This window comes from Pseudophryne corroboree, chromosome 11, assembly GCF_028390025.1.
Source record: "Pseudophryne corroboree isolate aPseCor3 chromosome 11, aPseCor3.hap2, whole genome shotgun sequence".
Taxonomy (NCBI): domain Eukaryota; kingdom Metazoa; phylum Chordata; class Amphibia; order Anura; family Myobatrachidae; genus Pseudophryne; species Pseudophryne corroboree.
Genome location: NC_086454.1, coordinates 335915869 through 335943390, shown reverse-complemented (window position 1 = coordinate 335943390; position 27522 = coordinate 335915869). Strand labels below are relative to the sequence as shown.

At 48.8% G+C, this 27522-nt stretch overlaps 2 protein-coding genes across 7 annotated transcripts in view; one reads left to right on the top strand and one right to left on the bottom strand.

Annotated features, from left to right (window-relative positions):
- DRC7 (dynein regulatory complex subunit 7) overlaps positions 1-14998 on the bottom strand; it is a 173218-nt gene extending 158220 nt beyond the window's left edge. For both annotated transcript variants that reach the window (XM_063945804.1, XM_063945805.1), the window contains exon 1: positions 14900-14998. The gene's annotated coding sequence lies outside the window, so the exon portion shown is untranslated. The remainder of the gene's footprint in view (positions 1-14899) is intronic.
- A 41-nt stretch (positions 14999-15039) lies between these two features.
- The window catches only part of LOC134969695 (uromodulin-like), a 29960-nt gene continuing 17477 nt past the window's right edge, over positions 15040-27522 (top strand). For 2 of the 5 annotated variants that reach the window (XM_063945807.1, XM_063945806.1), the window contains exon 1: positions 15040-15066. In XM_063945807.1, the coding sequence (XP_063801877.1) occupies positions 15061-15066 (6 nt within the window). In that variant the 5' untranslated portion in view covers positions 15040-15060. Of the gene's footprint in view, positions 15067-15094; positions 15199-27522 lie in introns of those variants that run through there. The other 3 variants (XM_063945812.1, XM_063945811.1, XM_063945814.1) reach the window with 2 other exon arrangements.

Here is a 27522-nt window from a genome sequence, read left to right as displayed (position 1 = left end):
TTTATAGCGTTGGGTTATTCAATTACACCCATTAAACTTTCTGTTTTGTACGTTAGCACATAGAATCCATAATATGTTCATGGACCTATGTACTAATGCTACCAGCAGTGTGAAAACAGGCTACTTAACTGGGGGGGTTCAAAGCCTCCCCTGATAAGAGCTGCCGGCGGGCTGCATTTGATGCTAAGTGACTTCCCCCCTAAGTAGGATTATACATAAGAAGATAAAGTGAATGAACACCAGAAACTGCAAGTCAGAAGTTCTCAGCGCTCCCCATAGAGAACATGAAGAAAGTGCTCGACAGAGCCGTACAGCAAATGCGATACAGTCAGTTTACCGGCTGTCGGGATCACAGCGTTCAGGAGACCGACGCCGGAATCCCGACACACGCCGATAAACTGACAGCCGGAATCATGACACCGACCGCTATTCCCACTCGGTTGGTGGATCCACACCTCCAACCGAGTGGGAATAGAACCTGTGGTGAGCGCACTTGTAGCCGGAATTCCAGAAGACGGGATGTCACTGTCGGTACAGCCGGAATCCCATCTAAAGCCCCAAATACAGTCACCGTCCTCCTACAGTCACTGTGAGGAGTGCAGTAACACAGAGTAACAGGGACAATGTCCCACATACAGTCACCGTCCTCCTACAGTCACTGTGAGGAGTGCAGTAACACAGAGTAACAGGGACAATGTCCCACATACAGTCAGCCTCCTCCTACAGTCACTGTGAGGAGCGCAGTAACACAGGGTAACAGGGACAATGTCCCACATACAGTCACCCTCCTCCTACAGTCACTGTGAGGAGCCAGTACCATAGAGTAACAGGGACAATGTCCCACATACAGTCACCGTCCTCCTACAGTCACTGTGAGGAGCGCAGTAACACAGAGTAACAGGACAATGTCCCTCCTCCTACAGTCACTGTGAGGAGCACAGTAACACAGAGTAACAGGGACAATGTCCCACATACAGTCACCGTCCTCCTACAGTCACTGTGAGGAGCGCAGTAACACAGAGTAACAGGGACAATGTCTCACATACAGTCACCAGCCTCCTACAGTCACTGTGAGGAGCGCAGTAACATAGAGTAACAGGGACAATGTCTCACATACAGTCACCGTCCTCCTACAGTCACTGTGAGGAGCGCAGTAACACAGAGTAACAAGGACAATGTCCCACATACAGTCACTGTGAGGAGCGCAGTAACACAGAGTAACAGGGACAATGCCCCACATACAGTCACCATCCTCCTACAGTCACTGTGAGGAGCGCAGTAACACAGAGTAACAAGGACAATGTCCCACATACAGTCACCGTCCTCCTACAGTCACTGTGAGGAGCGCAGTAACATAGAGTAACAGGGACAATGTCTCACATACAGACACCGTCCTCCTACAGTCACTGTGAGGAGAGCAGTAACACAGAGTAACAGGACAATGTCCCACATACAGTCACTGTGAGGAGCGCAGTAACATAGAGTAACAGGGACAATGCCCCACATACAGTGCCCCACATACAGTCACCATCCTCCTACAGTCACTGTGAGGAGCGCAGTAACACAGAGTAACAGGACAATGCCCCACATACAGTCACTGTGAGGAGCGCAGTAACATAGAGTAACAGGGACAATGCCCCACATACAGTCACCGTCCTCCTACAGTCACTGTGAGGAGAGCAGTAACACAGAGTAACAGGACAATGGCCCTCATACAGTCACTGTGAGGAGCGCAGTAACATAGAGTAACAGGGACAATGTCCCACATACAGTCACCATCCTCCTACAGTCACTGTGAGGAGAGCAGTAACACAGAGTAACAGGGGCAATGTCCTACATACAGTCACCGTCCTACAGTTACTGTGAGGAGCGCAGTGACACAGAGTAACAGGGACACTCAGTAACAGGGACAATGTCTCACATACAGTCACCATCCTCCTACAGTCACTGTGAGGAGCGCAGTAACACAGAGTAACAAGGACAATGTCCCACATACAGTCACCGTCCTCCTACAGTCACTGTGAGGAGCGCAGTAACATAGAGTAACAGGGACAATGTCTCACATACAGTCACCGTCCTCCTACAGTCACTGTGAGGAGAGCAGTAACACAGAGTAACAGGGGCAATGTCCTACATACAGTCACCGTCCTACAGTTACTGTGAGGAGCGCAGTGACACAGAGTAACAGGGACACAGAGTAACAGGGACAATGCCCCACATACAGTCACCCTCCTACAGTCACTGTGAGGAGCGCAGTAACATAGAGTAACAGGGGCAATGTCCCACATACAGTCACTGTGAAGAGCGCAGTAACACAGAGTAACAGGGACAATGCCCCACATACAGTCACCGTCCTCCTACAGTCACTGTGAGGAGCGCAGTAACACAGAGTAACAGGGACAATGCCCCTCATACAGTCACCCTCCTCCTACAGTTACTGTGAGGAGAGCAGTAACACAGAGTAACAGGACAATGTCCCTCCTACAGTCACTGTGAGGAAAGCAGTAACACAGAGTAACAGGACAATGTCCCACATACAGTCACTGTGAGGAGCGCAGTAACATAGAGTAACAGGGACAATGTCTCACATACAGTCACCGTCCTCCTACAGTCACTGTGAGGAGAGCAGTAACACAGAGTAACAGGACAATGGCCCTTATACAGTCACTGTGAGGAGCGCAGTTACATAGAGTAACAGGGACAATGTCCCACATACAGTCACCATCCTCCTACAGTCACTGTGAGGAGCGCAGTAACACAGAGTAACAGGGACAATGTCCCACATACAGTCACCGTCCTCCTACAGTCACTGTGAGGAGAGCAGTAACACAGAGTAACAGGACAATGGCCCTCATACAGTCACTGTGAGGAGCGCAGTAACATAGAGTAACAGGGACAATGTCCCACATACAGTCACCATCCTCCTACAGTCACTGTGAGGAGAGCAGTAACACAGAGTAACAGGACAATGTCCCTCCTCCTACAGTCACTGTGAGGAAAGCAGTAACACAGAGTAACAGGACAATGTCCCTCCTCCTACAGTCACTGTGAGGAGCGCAGTAACACAGAGTAACAGGGACAATGTCCTACATACAGTCAGCCTCCTCCTACAGTCACTGTGAGGAGCGCAGTAACACAGAGTAACAAGGACAATGTCCCACATACAGTCACCGTCCTCCTACAGTCACTGTGAGGAGCGCAGTAACAGAGTAACAGGGACAATGTCTCACATACAGACACCGTCCTCCTACAGTCACTGTGAGGAGAGCAGTAACACAGAGTAACAGGACAATGTCCCACATACAGTCACTGTGAGGAGCGCAGTAACATAGAGTAACAGGGACAATGCCCCACATACAGTCACCATCCTCCTACAGTCACTGTGAGGAGCGCAGTAACACAGAGTAACAGGACAATGTCCCACATACAGTCACTGTGAGGAGCGCAGTAACATAGAGTAACAGGGACAATGCCCCACATACAGTCAACGTCCTCCTACAGTCACTGTGAGGAGAGCAGTAACACAGAGTAACAGGACAATGTCCCACATACAGTCACTGTGAGGAGCGCAGTAACATAGAGTAACAGGGACAATGTCCCACATACAGTCACCATCCTCCTACAGTCACTGTGAGGAGAGCAGTAACACAGAGTAACAGGACAATGTCCCTCCTCCTACAGTCACTGTGAGGAAAGCAGTAACACAGAGTAACAGGACAATGTCCCTCCTCCTACAGTCACTGTGAGGAGCGCAGTAACACAGAGTAACAGGGACAATGTCCTACATACAGTCAGCCTCCTCCTACAGTCACTGTGAGGAGCGCAGTAACACAGAGTAACAAGGACAATGTCCCACATACAATCACCGTCCTCCTACAGTCACTGTGAGGAGAGCAGTAACACAGAGTAACAGGACAATGTCCCACATACAGTCACTGTGAGGAGCGCAGTAACATAGAGTAACAGGGACAATGCCCCACATACAGTCACCATCCTGCTACAGTCACTGTGAGGAGCGCAGTAACACAGAGTAACAGGACAATGTCCCACATACAGTCACTGTGAGGAGCGCAGTAACATAGAGTAACAGGGACAATGCCCCACATACAGTCAACGTCCTCCTACAGTCACTGTGAGGAGAGCAGTAACACAGAGTAACAGGACAATGTCCCACATACAGTCACTGTGAGGAGCGCAGTAACATAGAGTAACAGGGACAATGTCCCACATACAGTCACCGTCCTCCTACAGTCACTGTGAGGAGCCAGTAACATACAGTAACAGGGACAATGTCCCACATACAGTCACCGTCCTCCTACAGTCACTGTGAGGAGCGCAGTAACACAGAGTAACAGGACAATGTCCCACATACAGTCACTGTGAGGAGCGCAGTAACATAGAGTAACAGGGACAATGTCCCACATACAGTCACCGTCCTCCTACAGTCACTGTGAGGAGCCAGTAACATAGAGTAACAGGGACAATGTCTCACATACAGTCACCGTCCTCCTACAGTCACTGTGAGGAGCGCAGTAACACAGAGTAACAGGGACAATGTCCCTCATACAGTCACCCTCCTCCAACAGTTACTGTGAGGAGCGCAGTGACACAGAGTAACAGGGACAATGCCCCACATACAGTCCCCCTCCTCCTACAGTCACTGTGAGGAGCGCAGTAACACACAGTAACAGGGACAATGTCCCACATACAGTCACTGTGAGGAGCGCAGTAACATAGAGTAACAGGGACAATGTCTCACATACAGTCACCGTCCTCCTACAGTCACTGTGAGGAGCGCAGTAACACAGAGTAACAGGACAATGTCCCACATACAGTCACCGTCCTCCTACAGTCACTGTGAGGAGCGCAGTAACACACAGTAACAGGGACAATGTCCCACATACAGTCACCATCCTCCTACAGTCACTGTGAGGAGCGCAGTAACACAGAGTAACAGGGACAATGTCCCATCTACAGTCACCATCCTCCTACAGTCACTGTGAGGAGCGCAGTAACACAGAGTAACAGGACAATGTCCCACATACAGTCACTATGAGGAGCGCAGTAACATAGAGTAACAGGGACAATGTCTCACATACAGTCACCGTCCTCCTACAGTCACTGTGAGGAGCACAGTAACACTCAGTAACAGGGACAATGTCCCACATACAGTCACTGTGAGGAGTGCAGTAACATAGAGTAACAGGGACAATGTCTCACATACAGTCACCATCCTCCTACAGTCACTGTGAGGAGCGCAGTAACACAGAGTAACAAGGACAATGTCCCACATACAGTCACCGTCCTCCTACAGTCACTGTGAGGAGCGCAGTAACACAGAGTAACAGGGACAATGTCCTACATACAGTCAGCCTCCTCCTACAGTCACTGTGAGGAGCGCAGTAACACAGAGTAACAAGGACAATGTCCCACATACAGTCACCGTCCTCCTACAGTCACTGTGAGGAGCGCAGTAACATAGAGTAACAGGGACAATGTCTCACATACAGACACCGTCCTCCTACAGTCACTGTGAGGAGAGCAGTAACACAGAGTAACAGGACAATGTCCCACATACAGTCACTGTGAGGAGCGCAGTAACATAGAGTAACAGGGACAATGCCCCACATACAGTGCCCCACATACAGTCACCATCCTCCTACAGTCACTGTGAGGAGCGCAGTAACACAGAGTAACAGGACAATGCCCCACATACAGTCACTGTGAGGAGCGCAGTAACATAGAGTAACAGGGACAATGCCCCACATACAGTCACCGTCCTCCTACAGTCACTGTGAGGAGAGCAGTAACACAGAGTAACAGGACAATGTCCCACATACAGTCACTGTGAGGAGCGCAGTAACATAGAGTAACAGGGACAATGTCCCACATACAGTCACCGTCCTCCTACAGTCACTGTGAGGAGCGCAGTAACACAGAGTAACAGGGACAATGTCCCTCATACAGTCACTGTGAGGAGCCAGTAAAATAGAGTACCAGGGACAATGTCTCACATACAGTCACCGTCCTCCTACAGTCACTGTGAGGAGCGCAGTAACACAGAGTAACAGGGACAATGTCCCTCATACAGTCACCCTCCTCCAACAGTTACTGTGAGGAGCGCAGTGACACAGAGTAACAGGGACAATGCCCCACATACAGTCCCCCTCCTCCTACAGTCACTGTGAGGAGCGCAGTAACACACAGTAACAGGGACAATGTCCCTCATACAGTCACTGTGAGGAGCGCAGTAACATAGAGTAACAGGGACAATGTCCCACATACAGTCACCATCCTCCTACAGTCACTGTGAGGAGCGCAGTAACACAGAGTAACAGGACAATGTCCCACATACAGTCACCGTCCTCCTACAGTCACTGTGAGGAGCGCAGTAACACACAGTAACAGGGACAATGTCCCACATACAGTCACCATCCTCCTACAGTCACTGTGAGGAGCGCAGTAACACAGAGTAACAGGACAATGTCCCACATACAGTCACCGTCCTCCTACAGTCACTGTGAGGAGCGCAGTAACACACAGTAACAGGGACAATGTCCCACATACAGTCACCATCCTCCTACAGTCACTGTGAGGAGCGCAGTAACACAGAGTAACAGGGACAATGTCCCATCTACAGTCACCATCCTCCTACAGTCACTGTGAGGAGCGAAGTAACACAGAGTAACAGGACAATGTCCCACATACAGTCACTGTGAGGAGCGCAGTAACATAGAGTAACAGGGACAATGTCTCACATACAGTCACCGTCCTCCTACAGTCACTGTGAGGAGCGCAGTAACACTCAGTAACAGGGACAATGTCCCACATACAGTCACCGTCCTCCTACAGTCACTGTGAGGAGCGCAGTAACACAGAGTAACAGGGACAATGTCTCACATACAGTCACCATCCTCCTACAGTCACTGTGAGGAGCGCAGTAACACAGAGTAACAAGGACAATGTCCCACATACAGTCACCGTCCTCCTACAGTCACTGTGAGGAGCGCAGTAACATAGAGTAACAGGGACAATGTCTCACATACAGTCACCGTCCTCCTACAGTCACTGTGAGGAGAGCAGTAACACAGAGTAACAGGGGCAATGTCCTACATACAGTCACCGTCCTACAGTTACTGTGAGGAGCGCAGTGACACAGAGTAACAGGGACACAGAGTAACAGGGACAATGCCCCACATACAGTCACCCTCCTACAGTCACTGTGAGGAGCGCAGTAACATAGAGTAACAGGGGCAATGTCCCACATACAGTCACTGTGAAGAGCGCAGTAACACAGAGTAACAGGGACAATGCCCCACATACAGTCACCGTCCTCCTACAGTCACTGTGAGGAGCGCAGTAACACAGAGTAACAGGGACAATGCCCCTCATACAGTCACCCTCCTCCTACAGTTACTGTGAGGAGAGCAGTAACACAGAGTAACAGGACAATGTCCCTCCTACAGTCACTGTGAGGAAAGCAGTAACACAGAGTAACAGGACAATGTCCCACATACAGTCACTGTGAGGAGCGCAGTAACATAGAGTAACAGGGACAATGTCTCACATACAGTCACCGTTCTCCTACAGTCACTGTGAGGAGCGCAGTAACACAGAGTAACAGGACAATGTCCCACATACAGTCACCGTCCTCCTACAGTCACTGTGAGGAAAGCAGTAACACAGAGTAACAGGACAATGTCCCACATACAGTCACTGTGAGGAGCGCAGTAACATAGAGTAACAGGGACAATGTCTCACATACAGTCACCGTTCTCCTACAGTCACTGTGAGGAGCGCAGTAACACAGAGTAACAGGACAATGTCCCACATACAGTCACCATCCTCCTACAGTCACTGTGAGGAGCGCAGTAACACAGAGTAATAGGACAATGTCCCACATACAGTCACTGTGAGGAGCGCAGTAACATAGAGTAACAGGGACAATGTCTCACATACAGTCACCGTCCTCCTACAGTCACTGTGAGGAGCGCAGTAACACACAGTAACAGGGACAATGTCCCACATACAGTCACCATCCTCCAACAGTCACTGTGAGGAGCGCAGTAACACAGAGTAACAAGGACAATGTCCCACATACAGTCACCGTCCTCCTACAGTCACTGTGAGGAGAGCAGTAACACAGAGTAACAGGACAATGTTCCTCCTACAGTCACTGTGAGGAGAGCAGTAACACAGAGTAACAGGACAATGTCCCACATACAGTCACTGTGGGGAGCGCAGTAACATAGAGTAACAGGGACAATGTCTCACATACAGTCACCGTCCTCCTACAGTCACTGTGAGGAGCGCAGTAACACACAGTAACAGGGACAATGTCCCACATACAGTCGCCATCCTCCTACAGTCACTGTGAGGAGCGCAGTAACACAGAGTAACAGGACAATGTCCCACATACAGTCACCGTCCTCCTACAGTCACTGTGAGGAGCGCAGTAACACACAGTAACAGGGACAATGTCCCATATACAGTCACCATCCTCCTACAGTCACTGTGAGGAGCGCAGTAACACAGAGTAACAAGGACAATGTCCCACATACAGTCACCGTCCTCCTACAGTCACTGTGAGGAACGCAGTAACATAGAGTAACAGGGACAATGTCTCACATACAGTCACCGTCCTCCTACAGTCACTGTGAGGAGAGCAGTAACACAGAGTAACAGGGGCAATGTCCTACATACAGTCACCGTCATCCTACAGTTACTGTGAGGAGCGCAGTGACACAGAGTAACAGGGACACAGAGTAACAGGGACAATGCCCCACATACAGTCACCCTCCTACAGTCACTGTGAGGAGCGCAGTAACACAGAGTAACAGGGGCAATGTCCCACATACAGTCACTGTGAAGAGCGCAGTAACACAGAGTAACAGGGACAATGCCCCACATACAGTCACCGTCCTCCTACAGTCACTGTGAGGAGCGCAGTAACACAGAGTAACAGGGACAATGCCCCTCATACAGTCACCCTCCTCCTACAGTTACTGTGAGGAGAGCAGTAACACAGAGTAACAGGACAATGTCCCACATACAGTCACTGTGAGGAGTGCAGTAACATAGAGTAACAGGGACAATGTCTCACATACAGTCACCGTCCTCCTACAGTCACTGTGAGGAGCGCAGTAACACAGAGTAACAGGGTAATGTCCTACATACAGTCACCGTCCTACAGTCACTGTGAGGAGCGCAGTGACACCGAGTAACAGGGACAATGTCCCATATACAGTCACCATCCTCCTACAGTCACTGTGAGGAGCGCATTAACACAGAGTAACAGGGACAATGTCCCATATACAGTCACCATCCTCCTACAGTCACTGTGAGGAGCGCAGTAACACAGAGTAACAGGGACAATGTCCCATATACAGTCACCATCCTCCTACAGTCACTGTGAGGAGCGCAGTAACACAGAGTAACAGGACAATGTCCCACATACAGTCACTGTGAGGAGCGCAGTAACATAGAGTAACAGGGACAATGTCTCACATACAGTCACCGTCCTCCTACAGTCACTGTGAGGAGCGCAGTGACACCGAGTAACAGGGACAATGTCCCATATACAGTCACCGTCCTCCTACAGTCACTGTGAGGAGCGCAGTAACACACAGTAACAGGACAATGTCCCACATACAGTCACCGTCCTCCTACAGTCACTGTGAGGAGCGCAGTAACACAGAGTAACAAGGACAATGTCCCACATACAGTCACCGTCCTCCTACAGTCACTGTGAGGAGCGCAGTAACACAGAGTAACAAGGACAATGTCCCACATACAGTCACCGTCCTCCTACAGTCACTGTGAGGAGAGCAGTAACACAGAGTAACAGGACAATGCCCCTCCTACAGTCACTGTGAGGAGAGCAGTAACACAGGGTAACAGGACAATGGCCCTCATACAGTCACTGTGAGGAGCGCAGTAACATAGAGTAACAGGGACAATGTCCCACATACAGTCGCCATCCTCCTACAGTCACTGTGAGGAGCGCAGTAACACAGAGTAACAGGACAATGTCCCACATACAGTCACCGTCCTCCTACAGTCACTGTGAGGAGCGCAGTAACACACAGTAACAGGGACAATGTCCCACATACAGTCACCATCCTCCTACAGTCACTGTGAGGAGCGCAGTAACACAGAGTAACAGGGACAATGTCCCATATACAGTCACCATCCTCCTACAGTCACTGTGAGGAGAGCAGTAACACAGAGTAACAGGGACAATGTCCCACATACAGTCACTGTGAGGAGCGCAGTAACATAGAGTAACAGGGACAATGTCCCACATACAGTCACCGTCCTCCTACAGTCACTGTGAGGAGCGCAGTAACACACAGTAACAGGGACAATGTCCCACATACAGTCACCGTCCTCCTACAGTCACTGTGAGGAGCGCAGTAACACAGAGTAACAGGACAATGTCCCACATACAGTCACCGTCCTCCTACAGTCACTGTGAGGAGCGCAGTAACACAGAGTAACAGGGACAATGTCTCACATACAGTCACCGTCCTCCTACAGTCACTGTGAGGAGCGCAGTAACATAGAGTAACAGGGACAATGTCTCACATACAGTCACCGTCCTCCTACAGTCACTGTGAGGAGAGCAGTAACACAGAGTAACAGGGGCAATGTCCCACATACAGTCACTGTGAAGAGCGCAGTAACACAGAGTAACAGGGACAATGCCCCACATACAGTCACCGTCATCCTACAGTTACTGTGAGGAGCGCAGTGACACAGAGTAACAGGGACACAGAGTAACAGGGACAATGCCCCACATACAGTCACCCTCCTACAGTCACTGTGAGGAGCGCAGTAACACAGAGTAACAGGGGCAATGTCCCACATACAGTCACTGTGAAGAGCGCAGTAACACAGAGTAACAGGGACAATGCCCCACATACAGTCACCGTCCTCCTACAGTCACTGTGAGGAGCGCAGTAACACAGAGTAACAGGGACAATGCCCCTCATACAGTCACCCTCCTCCTACAGTCACTGTGAGGAGCGCAGTAACACAGAGTAACAGGGCAATGTCCTACATACAGTCACCATCCTCCTACAGTCACTGTGAGGAGCGCAGTAACACAGAGTAACAGGGCAATGTCCTACATACAGTCACCATCCTCCTACAGTCACTGTGAGGAGCGCAGTAACACAGAGTAACAGGGACAATGCCCCACATACAGTCACCGTCCTCCTACAGTCACTGTGAGGAGCGCAGTAACACAGAGTAACAGGGACAATGCCCCACATACAGTCACCGTCCTCCTACAGTCACTGTGAGGAGCGCAGTAACACAGAGTAACAGGGCAATGTCCTACATACAGTCACCGTCCTCCTACAGTCACTGTGAGGAGCGCAGTAACACAGAGTAACAGGGCAATGTCCTACATACAGTCACCATCCTCCTACAGTCACTGTGAGGAGCGCAGTGACACAGAGTAACAGGGGCAATGTCCCACATACAGTCACCATCCTCCTACAGTCACTGTGAGGAGCGCAGTGACACAGAGTAACAGGGGCAATGTCCCACATACAGTCACTGTGAAGAGCGCAGTAACACAGAGTAACAGGGACAATGCCCCTCATACAGTCACTGTGAGGAGTGCAGTAACACAGAGTAACAGGACAATGTCCCACATACAGTCACCATCCTCCTACAGTCACTGTGAGGAGAGCAGTAACACAGAGTAACAGGACAATGTCCCACATACAGTCACCATCCTCCTACAGTCACTGTGAGGAGAGCAGTAACACAGAGTAACAGGACAATGTCCCACATACAGTCACCATCCTCCTACAGTCACTGTGAGGAGCGCAGTAACACAGAGTAACAGGGCAATGTCCTACATACAGTCACCATCCTCCTACAGTTACTGTGAGGAGCGCAGTGACACAGAGTAACAGGGACAATGTCCCACATACAGTCACTGTGAGGAGCGCAGTAACACAGAGTAAGAGGGACAATGTCCCTCATACAGTCACCCTCCTCCTACAGTTACTGTGAGAAGTGCAGTGACACAGAGTAACAGGGACACAGAGTAACAGGGACAATGCCCCACATACAGTCACCGTCCTCCTACAGTCACTGTGAGGAGCGCAGTAACACAGAGTAACAGGGACAATGCCCCACATACAGTCACCGTCCTCCTACAGTCACTGTGAGGAGCGCAGTAACACAGAGTAACAGGGACAATGTCCCTCATACAGTCACCCTCCTCCAACAGTTACTGTGAGGAGCGCAGTGACACAGAGTAACAGGGACAATGTCCCACATACAGTCCTCCTCCTCCTACAGTCACTGTGAGGAGCGCAGTGACACAGAGTAACAGGGACAATGCCCCACATACAGTCCCCCTCCTCCTACAGTCACTGTGAGGAGCGCAGTGACACCGAGTAACAGGGACAATATCTCACATACAGTCACCGTCCTCCTACAGTATAATGGGGGTCATACCGAGTTGTTTGCTCGCTAGCTGATTTTAGCAGCAGTGCACACGCTAGGCCGCTGCCCTCTGGGAGTGTATCTTAGCTTAGCAGAATAGCGAACTAAAGATTAGCAGAATTGCGAATAGAAAATTCTTTGCAGTTTCTGAGTAGCTCCAGACCTACTCACAGATTGCGATCAGCTCAGGCCGTTTCGTTCCTGGTTTGACGTCACAAACACGCCCTGAGTTCGGCCAGCCACTCCCCCGTTTCTCCAGACACTCCCGCGTTTTCCCCTGACACGCCTGCGTTTTTCCGCACACTCCCAGAAAATGGCCAGTTTCCGCCCAGAAACACCCACTTCCTGTCAATCACACGCCGAACACTACAACGATGAAAATTCTTCATTCGGACGTGAGTAAATCTACTAAGTTTTGTGTTAAAATACTTACCGCATGTGCACTGCGTGCCATGCGCATGCGCATTTTAGCCTTAATCGCTCCGTTGCGAAAATCGTCAATGAGCGATCAACTCGGAATGACCCCCAATATACTATAACAATGATATATAATACTGTAGTATAACATAAGAGGGTTACATAGTTTATAGCACAGTAATACACATACAGTATAATATACTTTACTATAACAATGATATATAATACTGTAGTATAACATAAGAAGGTTACATAGAATATAGCACAGTTATATACACAGTATAATATACTACAGGTTGAGTATCCCTTATCCAAAATTCTTCGGAACAGAATACACTCCGTATAATATACTATAACAGTGACATGTAATACTGTAGTATAACATAACAGGGTTACATAATATATAGCACAGTTATATACACAGTATAATATACTATAACAGTGATATATAATACTGTAGTATAACATAACAGGGTCATATAGTATATAGCACAGCTGAGTAATACACTCAGTATAACATACTATAACAATGACATATAATACTGTAGTATAACATAACAGGGTCACATAGTATATAGCACAGTAATACACTCAGTATAACATACTATAACAATGTCATATAATACTATAGTATAACATAACAGGGTCACACAGTATATAGCACAGTAATACACTCCGTATAATGGCCCTCATTCCGAGTTGTTCGCTCGGTATTTTTCATCGCATCGCAGTGAAAATCCGCTTAGTACGCATGCGCAATGTTCGCACTGCGACTGCGCCAAGTAACTTTACTATGATGAAAGTATTTTTACTCACGGCTTTTTCTTCGCTCCGGCGATCGTAATGTGATTGACAGGAAATGGGTGTTACTGGGCGGAAACACGGCGTTTCAGGGGCGTGTGGCTGAAAACGCTACCGTTTCCGGAAAAAACGCAGGAGTGGCCGTAGAAACGGTGGGAGTGCCTGGGCGAACGCTGGGTGTGTTTGTGACGTCAACCAGGAACGACAAGCACTGAAATGATCGCACAGGCAGAGTAAGTCTGGAGCTACTCAGAAACTGCTAACTCGTTTGTAATCGCAATATTGCGCGTACGTCGGTCGCAATTTTAAGAAGCTAAGATTCACTCCCAGTAGGCGGCGGCTTAGCGTGTGTAACTCTGCTACATTCGCCTTGCGAGCGAACAACTCGGAATGAGGGCCAATATACTATAACAATGATATATAATACTGTAGTATAACATAACAGGGTCACATAGTATATAGCACAGTAATACACTCAGTATAATATACTATAACTGACATATAATACTGTAGTATAATATGAGGGTTACATAGTATATAGCACAGTAGTACACTCAGTATAATATACTATAACAGTGACATATAATACTGTAGTATAACATAACAGGGTCACACAGTATATAGCACAGTAATACACTCCGTATAATATACTATAACAATGATATATAATACTGTAGTATAACATAACAGGGTTACATAGTATATAGCACAGTAATACACTCAGTATAACATACTATAACAATGACATATAATACTGTAGTATAACATAACAGGGTCACATAGTATATAGCACAGTAATACACTCAGTATAACATACTATAACAATGACATATAATACTATAGTATAACATAACAGGGTCACACAGTATATAGCACAGTAATACACTCCGTATAATATACTATAACAATGACATATAATACTATAGTATAACATAACAGGGTTACATAGTATATAGCACAGTAATACACTCAGTATAATATACTATAACTGACATATAATACTGTAGTATAATATAACAGGGTTACATAGTATATAGCACAGTAATACACTCAGTATAATATACTATAACTGACATATAATACTGTAGTATAACATAACAGGGTCACATAGTATATAGCACAGTAATACACTCAGTATAATATACTATAACTGACATATAATACTGTAGTATAACATAACAGGGTCACATAGTATATAGCAGTTATACTGCACCTGTGTCAGTGACTCCTGCGCTGGTTACAGCACTGAGTGTACAGCTTGTTACCCAGGTAACCAGACAGGAAGCAGCAGCCGCAATGACCTCTGGGAGATGTAGTTTCCTTGTGTCAGTGACTCCTGTGTGACTGAGATAGTACAGGAAATAGCTGCTGGTGATGAAGGTGATGAGTAGTATAAAGAAATGAACAGCGCTACATCAGCACAGGGCAGGGCTGGACTGGCCCACAGGGGTACAGGGGAAACCACCGGTGGTCCCTACTGCCTGGGGGCCCATCCCATCCTCTAGAGATCAGGTTCCAGACTGTGCTGTTACTAATCTAGTACATTATCTTGCATGCACTACAGTATTTAATGTATATTTTTTATTTAGGGGACCAACACTTGCAAAATGCTTAGGCAAACCAATGTGGTGGCTGGGCACACCCCCTCTGGAGACTGGCCACACCCCTAAACATGGGCCCCTCCAACTGCATTCCCCCGGTGGACCCTACATGCCCAAATCCGACACTGACTCAGGGTTTAGCTATGTACAGATTATCTGCCACACACACTAATAGATAATTAATCATACATAGATAAGTGACATATCTGTATGAGGTAAGACTGCGGCGTGGCTACATCACCAGGGGAGTAGCTACCATAGGTGCAGGGAGTACAGCTGCTATGGGGCCCAGAGCTGAGAGGGGCCACCTTCCCTGTCACAGTTACATGTGTTATATCCAGGGTGTAGCTACCATAGGTGCAGGCAGTGCAGCTGCTATGGGGCCCAGAGCTGAGAGGGGCCACCTTCCCTGTCACAGTTACATGTGTTATATACAGGGTATAGCTACCATAGGTGCAGGCAGTGCAGCTGCTATGGGGCCCAGAGCTGAGAGGGGCCACCTTCCCTGTCACAGTTACATGTGTTATATCCAGGGTGTAGCTACCATAGGTGCAGGCAGTGCAGCTGCTATGGGGCCCAGAGCTGAGAGGGGCCACCTTCCCTGTCATAGTTACATGTGTTATATCCAGGGTGTAGCTACCATAGGTGCAGGCAGTGCAGCTGCTATGGGGCCCAGAGCTGAGAGGGGCCACCTTCCCTGTCACAGTTACATGTTTTATATACAGGGCGTAGCTACCATAGGTGCAGGGAGTGCAGCTGTAAGGGGGCCCAGAGCTGAGAGGGGCCACCTTCCCTGTCACAGTTACATGTGTTATATAGTATATACAGGGTGTAGCTACCATAGGTGCAGGGAGTGCAGCTGCTATGGGGCCCAGAGATGAGAGGGTCCACCTTCCCTGTCACAGTTACATGTGTTATATACAGGGTGTAGCTACCATAGGTGCAGGGAGTACAGCTGCTATGGGGCCCAGAGATGAGAGGGTCCACCTTCCCTGTCACAGTTACATGTGTTATATACAGGGTGTAGCTACCATAGGTGCAGGGAGTGCAGCTGCTATGGGGCCCAGAGCTGAGAGGGGGCCACCTTCCCTTTCACAGTTACATGTGTTATATACAGGGTGTCGCTACCATAGGTGCAGGGAGTGCAGCTGCTATGGGGCCAGAGCTGAGAGGGGGCCACCTTCCCTGTCACAGTTACATGTGATATATACAGGGTTTAGATACCATAGGTGTGTCCCGCTTGGCTGGATTTGAGGATTCGACAGCTGAGTCTCGCCCAAGGAAGTAGATGACTGCAGATGAAGACGTGGAGGCTGGACATAGTTCCTTCGAATGGAATGAGGGATCAAAGGATAACGTAGGCGGAGCTATGAGTCAGTGAGTAGTTGTTCTTGAGAACGAGGTTGAGGGAAAAGAACTGTGGCTTGTGAATGATGACTTAAAGACGAGGTTTGAAGGCAAAGAACTGCGGACTGTGGCTTGAAGGACGAGGCTGTAGATAATGAACTGCAGACTGTAGATGGTGGTTTAAAGACGTGGCTGGAAATAAAGAACTGCGGACTGTGGCTTGAAAGACGAGGCTGTAGCCCGGGACCGTCCGTGCCCAAGGGCTCTTACTGGACCGGGGTTTCCAGGAGCTCTTCCACAGGCGGAAGTAGGTTAGAAACAGCAGGACTGCAGCAGCAAATAAGAAACGGCTAAGCAGAGTCAGGAGTAACCAGGACACGGCAAGAATCCTGGGAGCACAGGCTGAAGCACCTACAACTGGGTTGTAACTTGAAGCACTGGCGTCCCTGTCATAAACCAGACCCCTTTTATAAGGAGAACTCTCCCTGGATTGGCTGGAAAAAACAGGAAGCCTGCACTATGCTTCAGAATTTGGTCTCCAATATGGCGGCTCCCGGTAATGCAGACCTTTCCATATACACCACACAGCTCCCTGCCCCTGGTCTCCTAGCAACTGCCTAAGTGAGAGAGACCGCTGCAGCGGCATCCCACCGCCACGAGCAGCCCCCCCACCGCCGCCTACCGCTGCACACAAACCCAGCGGCCCCGGCGTGTCGGTAAGACCCCGGACGCTGACAGTACCCCCCCCCCCCCCCCCTTTTGAGGGTGGACTCCGGACACCTATATGGTTTAGCTGGAAACTTGGCCTGAAATGCCGAAGAAGTCTTGGAGCATGGACATCTTCTGCTCCTACCCAAGACCTTTCCTCAGATACTGGAGGCGACCGTATCATCTGTGGGAGTCGAGGATCTTGTGAATCTCAAATTCGTCTCCTTGTGCTGATTGGATCTTGGGAGTATTAGGCAGAGCAGCTCTGAAACGATTGAGTACCAACGGTTTTAAAAGAGAAATATGAAATGCATTAGGGATTCTTAAATGCAGCGGCAACTTCCCCTTGTAAGCCACAGGATTTAATACTTTCTCGATTGGGTAGGGCCCAATAATCCTGGGAGCAAACTCTTTAGTAGGTACCTTCAGCCTCAGGTTACATGTGGAAACCCAAACTCGATCTCCCACCTTAAGACTTGATACAGCCTTCCGCTTTAAATCTGCATAGGTCTTATACCTCTTGGATGTCTTAAGCAAAGCCTCGTGAACTTGTCTCCAATTTTTGGTGAATTGTTGAAGTGCTAATTCTGCGGCAGGAACCTCAAGCGTAGGTAGAAGTTGGAAGTCAGGAACCTTTGGATGAAAACCATAGTTTATGTAGAATGGAGAAGTTTTTGTAGCAGAATGGTAGAGATTGTTATGGGCAAATTCTGCGAATGGGAGAAAGTCCAGCCAGTCGTCCTGTGAGGAAGACCAGGGCCGAAACTAGGATTTTTGTATTTTTGTCACCCGGGGCAAGGTAGTCATTTGACACCCCCCCCCCCCCCCCCCCCGCAAAAAAAAAAAAAATTATTTTACAATAAATAAAAAAAAAAAAATAAAAAAAAAGCCAATTTAAAATAAATAAATAAATGAATAAAAATATTATATATATATATATATATATATATATATATATCTTTCAGAACTTTTTTACCTGAAAAATTGCCTTTTCTAACATAAATTTCATATCCAGGAAAAAGTGTCCCCATTTTACACAGTACGACAGGCAAGTGTCCGCATTCCCCATTTTACACATTGCGGCAGACAGGTGACCCCATTTTACACATTGCGGCAGGAAAAAGTGTCCCCATTTTACACATTGCGGCAGGAAAGTGTCCCCATTTTACACATTGCGGCAGGCACGTGTCCCCATTTTACACAGTACGCTGGCAAGTGTCCCCATTTTACATATTGCGGCAGGAAAAAGTGTCCCCATTTTACACATTGCGGCAGGAAAAAGTGTCCCCATTTTACACATTGCGGCAGGCACAGGTCGCCATTTTACGCAGTACGCTGGCAAGTGTCCCCATTTTACACATTGCGGCAGGAAACAGTGTCCCCATTTTACACATTGAGGCAGGAAAGTGTCCCCATTTTACACATTGCGGCAGGCACAGGTCGCCATTTTACACAGTACGCTGGCAAGTGTCCCCATTTTACACATTGCGGCAGGAAACAGTGTCCCCATTTTACACATTGCGGCAGGAAAGTGTCCCCATTTTACACATTGCGGCAGGCACAGGTCGCCATTTTACACAGTACGCTGGCAAGTGTCCCCATTTTACACATTGCGGCAGGAAACAGTGTCTCCATTTTACACATTGCGGCAGGAAAAAGTGTCCCCATTTTACACATTGCGGCAGGCACAGGTCCCCATTTTACACAGTACGCTGGCAAGTGTCCCCATTTTACACACTGCGGCAGTAAAAAGTGTCCCCATTTTACACATTGCGGCAGGAAAAAGTGTCCCCATTTTACAGATTGCGGCAGGTGTTTGTGTAATACATCTGAAACAGCAGGCACAGGTCCCCATTTTACACATTGCGGCAGGTGGTGGAGGGAGAGAGAGAGAGAGAGAGAGAGAGAGAGGAAGGGAGAGGGGCTGACTTACATTTGAAGCGGTTCTCGCCGCTCTTCAGCCGCCTCTCCCTCCTCGTCTGCGCGGCTCCCCCTTCTCCCTCCTCCGGCGGGGTTTCGTGGAATGACGCGTTTGCGCCGTGACGTCACGACGCAATCGCGTCATTCCGCGAAACCCGCCCCCCGAGCTGGGCACTCGGGAGAAGGGGGTTTCAAAGTCTAAAAGTGCCGCGGCGGGTGTTAGGGGGTCTCGGCGCCCCCTCCAATCCGGCGCCCAGGTCGCCTGCGCCCCTAGCCCCCCCCTAGTTTCAGCCCTGGGAAGACATAAATAAACGTAAAAATGTCTCCAGGTTCTGGTTCACTCTCTCTGTCTGACCATCTGTTTGGGGATGATATCCTGAGGAGAAATTCAGTTTCACACCAAGAGCAGAACATAGGGATCTCCAAAACTTGCCCACAAACTGAGGACCTCTATCTGATACAATATCCTGTGGTAGACCATGGAGCCGGAAGATCTCTGCTATGAACAATTTTGCCAACTGGGATGCTGACGGGAGACCAGACAGAGGAACAAAGTGTGCCATTTTAGAGAACCCAAGCGGTATTTTATCCGCCAGAAACAGGTAAATCAGTAATAAAGTCCATAGAGATATGCGTCCATGGTTTTTGCGGCACAGGTAATGGGTGGAGTAAACCAGATGGATGACCTTTCAGACTTTTATGTTGGGCACACTTCGGACAAGCAGCTATAAACTCTTGAACATCTGTCCTGAGTCGAGGCCACCAGTAAGAACGCTGAATGAATTTGAACATTTTTTGACCACCTGCATGGCCCATAAAGGAGGAGGAGTGAGCCCACGTAAGGAGTTTCTTATGAAGATTCGGGGCGACGAATATTCTCCCAGGAGGAGGAAGCGGAGTAGTACGAGTTGCTGAGAAAGAGGTGGATTCCAAGATAAACTGTTCCTTTGAATGATAAGTGGGTTGTTCAGAACTTAGTGAACAAGATAGTGCGTCTGCTTTTCTATTGAGAGAACCTGGTCGGTAACTAAGTTTGAAGTTGAAACGGGTAAAGAAGAGTGCCCATCTTGCTTGGCGTGGGTTCAGACATCGAGCTGACTGTAGAAATAGGAGGTTCTTGTGATCCATGGTTACCGAGATTGGATGCTGAGCTCCCTCCAACAGATACCTCCACTCCTCAAAGGCTAATTTAATCGCCAGTAATTCTTGTTTTCCAATAGCGTAATTCTGTTCAGCTGGAGAGAATCTTCGCGAGAAGTACACACAGGGATGGACCTTCTTGTCCTCGAAGAGTTGGGACAACACTGCTCCTACTCCTACAGTGGAGGCATCTACCTCAACCAGGAACGGACGGCTGAGATCGGGTTGTCGAAGGACAGGGGCGGTCATGAAGGCTTCCTTTAAAGATGAGAAGGCTTCTAAAGTCTCTGGAGGCCACTTGGCAGGATCTGCTCCTTTTCTAGTTAATGCGGTAATGGGAGCTATGACAGAAGAGTAGTTCTTAATGAATCTTCAGTAAAAGTTAGCGAGTCCCAGAAAACATTGAACCCCCTTAAGGGTTGCGGGAAGCAACCAATCCTGGATCGCCTGGATTTTAGCAGGATCCATTTGTAACTTCTGTCCCGAGAGGATGTAACCGAGGAATGGGATTGTGGATACTTCGAAGGTACACTTCTTTAATTTGCAGAACAACCGATTCCTCCTTAACCGGGTTAGAACCTCTTTGACTTGTTCTCGATGGGTCTTCAGATCCCTAGAAAAGATAAGGATGTCATCCAAATATACTACCAAGCAGTCATAGAGGAGATCTCTGAAAATTTTGTTGACGAATTCCTGAAAGACAGCTGGGGCGTTACACAGACCGAAAGGCATTACCAGCTATTCGTAATGCCCATCACGAGTATTAAATGCTGTCTTCCATTCATCACCTGGGCGAATACGTATAAGATTGTAGGCCCCCCGTATGTCCAATTTGGAAAACACAGTAGCGCCTTTAACTCGGTCGAATAGTTCTGGAATCAGAGGCAACATATATCTGTTCTTAATTGTTATCTCGTTGAGACCTCTATAGTCAATACAAGGTCGCAGACCCCCATCCTTCTTGACAAAAATAAAACCCTGCCCCGGCCGGAGAGGTGGAAGACCTGCTGAACCCCATGTCCAAATGTTCCCGGATATACTCCGACATTACCTGTGTTTCAGGGAGTGAGAGAGGGTGTTCGACCCCGGGGAGGAGCTTTGCCTGGTACCAGATCAATGGGACAGTCCCAAGTGCGATGCGGAGGTAAGGTGTCTGCCCCATGTTTACTGAAAACATCTCGGAAGGCCTGGTATTCCACAGGAAGACTGGAGGGGCTGGAGGAACAGAGGGGTCTTACTGAGGGCAAACAGTTCTGGAAGCAATTTCGTCCCCAAGAGAGAACATCCATGGTTTGCCAATCTATGCGGGGATTGTGTTTTATTAACCACGGGAACCCTAGGATCAGTTCGTGAGAGGCTTTAGGAATTACAAGGAAATAGATGTATTCTGAATGAAGAACTCTGACCTTCATCTTGAGAGGAATAGTACAAAAGGATATAATTCCCTCAGGAATATAACTTCCATCCACTGCAGTAATTGAAATAGTATGATCCAAACGGACCATTTGAATTCCAGATCGTTTAACCAGAGCTGAAGTAATGAAGCTTTCGGCGGCTCCGGAATCAAGCAGTGCAGGGATGAGAAGGATGGAAGAAGGGAGCTCCAGGTGGGTTAACAAAACAGACTCTTTCTTGGCAGGTAATTCTGGGGATTCTCCTAACTTAACCTCTCCAGCACAAGTTAGGAGCGAGCGTTTCCTGGACGTTGACTACAGGATCTAACAAAGTGATCGAATGCACCGCAATACATGCATAAGTTCCCTTGCCGCCATCTCTGGTGTTCTTCGTTGGAGAGACGGGAACGATTGATCTGCATGGGTTCTTCGGTAGTCGGGGATGGCTGTCTCGGTGGTGGAACGACTCGGGGCCTGGGTCGATCTGACCGTGATCTCTCCAGCAGCGTTCTCTGTACCTCAGGTCTAATTTATTACACAAGGAAATTAACTTGTCTAATTTGTCTGGTACATCCTGTGTTGCTAGATCATCCTGGGATCTTCTCGGAGAGGCCATTCCAGATAGCCACAATGAGGGCCTCTTCATTCCAGTTCAATTCTGAGGAGAGGGTCCGGAACTGGATTACGTACTGACTGACCGTATGTGTGCCCTGACGTAGGCGAATGATCTCCAAAGAAGCGTCAGAGGTCCTGCCCGGTTTGTCGAAGATTCTTCGAAAAGTGGCCACGAAGTCTGAATAGTTTGAAAGGATGGGATCCGTTCTCTCCCACAAAGGTGAAGCCCAGTCCAATGCTTGCCCAGAAAGCAGAGAAATTATATAAGCTATTTTGGTTCGTGCTGATGGGAAGTTGGCCGACTGTAGTTCAAACTGAATTTCGCACTGGTTAAGAAAAGCGCGACATAGCTTTGGATTCCCATCAAACTTACTGGGTGATGGTAAGTGCAAGCGCGGAAGTGGGATTGATGCAGGAGGAAGTGGGGCTGGAGGCGCTATTATGGGAGCAGCTGAAACAACTTGAGGAGCCGTCATAGCAACACAGAGAGAGTCGAGGCGGTCAGACATATTCTGCATAAACTGCACAATTTGAGATTGTGTAGCCTCCTGCTTACTCAAACGGGACAAAATATCCACGGTAGAATCACCTCCTGAGGCCTGATCACGCGTCGGATCCATAGGGACAGTGCTTACTGTCACGCTTGGCTGGATTTGAGGATTCGACAGCTGAGTCTCGCCCAAGGAAGTAGTTGACTGCAGATGAAGAAGACGTGGAGGCTGGATATAGTTCCTTCTCATGGAACGAGGGATCAAAGGATAACGTAGGCGGAGCTATGAGTCAGTGAGTAGTTGTTCTTGAGAACGAGGTTGAGGAAAAAGAACTGCGGCTTGTGAATGATGACTTAAAGACGAGGTTTGAAGACAAAGAACTGCGGACTGTGGCTTGAAAAGACGAGGCTGTAGATAATGAATTGCGGACTGTGGATGGTGGCTTAAAGACGTGGCTGGAAATAAAGAACTGCGGACTGTGGCTTGAAAGACAAGGCTGTAGCCCGGGACGGTCCGTGCCCAAGGGCTCTTACTAGACCGGGGTTTCCAGGAGCACTTCCACAGGCGGTAGTAGGTTAGAAACGGCAGGACTGCAGCAGCAAATAAGAAACGGCTAAGCAGAGTCAGGAGTAACCAGGACACGGCAAGAATCCTGGGAGCACAGGCTGAAGCACCTACAACTGGGTTGTAACTTGAAGCACTGGCGTCCCTGTCATAAACCAGCCCCCTTTTATAAGGAGAACTCTCCCTGGATTGGCTGGAAAAACCAGGAAGCCTGCACTATGCTTCAGAATTTGGTCTCTAACATGGTGGCTCCCAGTAATGCAGACCTTTCCATATACACCACACAGCTCCCTGCCCCTGGTCTACTAGCAACCGCCTAAGTGAGAAAGACCGCTGCAGCAGCGTCCCGCCGCCACGAGTGGACCCCCCACCGCCGCCTACCGCTGCATACGGACCCGGTGCGGCAGCCCTCCTCCGCCGCTGCCCACAAGCCGCCTGCACAGCAAACCCCGTGGCCCCGACGTGCCTGTAAGACCCCGGACGCTGACAAGATACAGGGAGTGCAGCTGCTATGGGGCCCAGAGCTGAGAGGGGCCACCTTCCCTGTCACAGTTACATGTGTTATATATGTAGTGACAGCCCTACAGTGTGACATAACGTGTAGTGACAGCCCTACAGTGGGACATAACGTGTAGTGACAGCACTACAGTGGGACATAACGTGAAGTGACAACCCTACAGTGTGACATACGTGTAGTGACTGCCCTACAGTGTGACATAACGTGAAGTGACTGCCCTACAGTGTGACATAACATGAAGTGACAGCCCTACAGTGTGACATAACGTGAGGTACAGCACTACAGTGTGACATAACGTGTAGTGACAGCCCTACAATGTGACAAAACGGGTAGTGACAGCCCTACAGTGTGACATAACGTGTAGTGAGTGACAGCCCTACAATGTGACATAACGTGTAGTGACAGCCCTACAGTGTGACATAACGTGTAGTGACAGCCCTACAGTGTGACATACGTGTAGTGACAGCCCTACAATGTGACATAACGTGTAGTGACAGCCCTACAGTGTGACATAACGTGTAGTGACAGCCCTACAGTGTGACATACGTGTAGTGACAGCCCTACAGTGTGACATACATGTAGTGACTGCCCTACAGTGTGACATACGTGTAGTGACTGCCCTACAGTGTGACACACGTGTAGTGACTGCCCTACAGTGTGACATAACGTGTAGTGACAGCACTACAGTGTGACATAACGTGTAGTGACAGCCCTACAGTGTGACATACGTGTAGTGACAACACTACAGTGTGACATAACGTGTAGTGACAGCCGTACAGTGTGACATAGGTGTAGTGACAGCCCTACGGTGTGACATACGTGTAGTGACTGCCCTACAGTGTGACATAACGTGAAGTGACAGCCCTACAGTGTGACATACGTGTAGTGACTGCCCTACAGTGTGACATAACGTGAAGTGACAGCCCTACAGTACAGTGTGACATAACGTGTAGTGACAGCCCTACAGTGGGACATAACATGAAGTGACTGCCCTACAGTGGGACATAACGTGAAGTGACAGCCCTACAGTGTGACATAACGTGTAGTGACAGCCCTACAGTGTGACATAACGTGTAGTGACAGCCCTACAGTGTGACATAACGTGTAGTGAAAGCACTACAGTGTGACATAATGTGAAGTGACAGCCCTACAGTGTGACATAACGTGTAGTGACAGCACTACAGTGTGACATAACATGTAGTGACTGCCCTACAGTGTGACATAACGTGTAGTGAAAGCACTACAGTGTGACATAATGTGAAGTGACAGCCCTACAGTGTGACATAACGTGTAGTGACAGCCCTACAGTGTGACATATCGTGTAGTGACAGCCCTACAGTGTGACATAACGTGTAGTGACTGCCCTACAGTGTAACATAACGTGTAGTGACAATCCTACAGTGTGACATAACGTGTAGTGACAGCCCTACAGTGTGACATAACGTGTAGTGAGAGCCCTACAGTGTGACATAACGTGAAGTGACTGCCCTACAGTGTGACATAATGTGTAGTGACAGCCCTACAGTGTGACATAACATGAAGTGACTGCCCTACAGTGTGACATAACGTGTAGTGACAGCCCTACAGTGTGACATAACGTGTAGTGACAGCCCTACAGTGTGACATAACATGAAGTGACTGCCCTACAGTGTGACATAACGTGTAGTGACAGCCCTACAGTGTGACATAACGTGTAGTGACAGCCCTACAGTGTGACATAACGTGTAGTGACTGCACTACAGTGTGACATAACGTTAAGTGACAGCCCTACAGTGTGACATAACGTGCAGTGACAGCCCTACAGTGTGACATAACGTGAAGTGACAGCCCTACAGTGTGACATAACGTGTAATGACAGCCCTACAGTGTGACATAACGTGTAGTGACAGCCCTACAGTGTGACATAACGTGTAGTGACAGCCCTACAGTGTGACATAACGTGTAGTGAGTGACAGCCCTTCAGTGTGACATAACGTGTAGTGACAGTCCTACAGTGTGACATAACGTGTAGTGACAGCCCTACAGTGTGACATAATGTGTATTGACAGCCCTACAGTGTGACATACGTGTAGTGACAGTACTACAGTGTGACATAACGTGAAGTGATAGCCCTACAGTGTGACATAACATGAAGTGACAGCCCTACAGTGTGACATAACGTGTAGTGACAGCCCTACAGTGTGACATAATGTGAAGTGACAGCCCTACAGTGTGACATAACGTGTAGTGACAGTCCTACAGTGTGACATAATGTGAAGTGACAGTTCTACAGTGTGACATAACGTGTAGTGACAGCCCTACAGTGTGACATAACGTGCAGTGACAGCCCTACAGTGTGACATAACGTGTAGTGACAGTCCTACAGTGTGACATAATGTGAAGTGACAGTTCTACAGTGTGACATAACGTGTAGTGACAGTCCTACAGTGTGACATAACGTGAAGTGACAGCCCTACAGTGTGACATAACGTGTAGTGACAGCCCTACAGTGTGACATAACGTGAGGTACAGCATTACTATGGATCAGAAAATGAACTATAGCGCGATTATGGGGGATAAAATTTACAGCTGCTGTGGAGAGGTGAATCTAGGAGTATTGGGACAGGGGCCCCTTCAAAATGTTACTATAGGGCTACGCCCCTGAGCTGACGTCCCCTGGCTGAGCGCTCAAGGCTCTGGAGAGAGAACGGTTAATAAGCTGACGTCCCCTGGCTGAGGCTGTGGGGAGGGAAGGGTTAATACGCTGACGTCACCTGGCTGAGGCTGTGGGGAGTGAAGGGTTAATAGGCTGATGTCACCTGGCTGGGGCTGTGGGGAAGGAAGGGTTAATAGGCTGACGTCACCTGGCTGAGGCTGTGGGGAGGGAAGGGTTAATAGGCTGACGTCACCTGGCTGAGGCTGTGGGGAGGGAAGGGTTAATAGGCTGCGGCCACCTGGTTGAGGCTGTGGGGAGAGAAGGGTTAATAGGCTGACGTAATCTGACTGAGGCTGTGGGGAGAGAAGGGTTAATAAGTTGACGTCACCTGGATGAGGCTGTGGGGAGGGAAGGGTTAATTTACTGACATCACCTGGCTGAGGCTGTGGGGAGGGAAGGGTTAATAGGCTGACGTCACCTGGCTGAGGCTGTGGGGAGGGAAGAGTTAATAGGCTGACGTCCCCTGGCTGAGGCTGTGGGGAGAGAAGGGTTAATAGGCTGACGTCACCTGGCTGAGGCTGTGGGGAGGGAAGGGTTAATAAGCTGACGTCACCTGGCTGAGGCTGTGGGGAGGGAAGGGTTAATAAGCTGACGTCCCCTGGCAGAGGCTGTGGGGAGAGAAGGGTTAATAGGCTTTCGTCACCTGGCTGAGGCTGTGGGGAGGGAAGGGTTAATAGGCTGAAATCACCTGGTTAAGGCTGTGGGTAGGGAAGAGTTAATAAACTGACGTCACCTGGCTGAGGCTGTGGGGAGGGAAGGGTTAATTTACTGACATCACCTGGCTGAGGCTGTGGGGAAGGAAGGGTTAATTTACTGACATCACCTGGCTGAGGCTGTGGGGAGA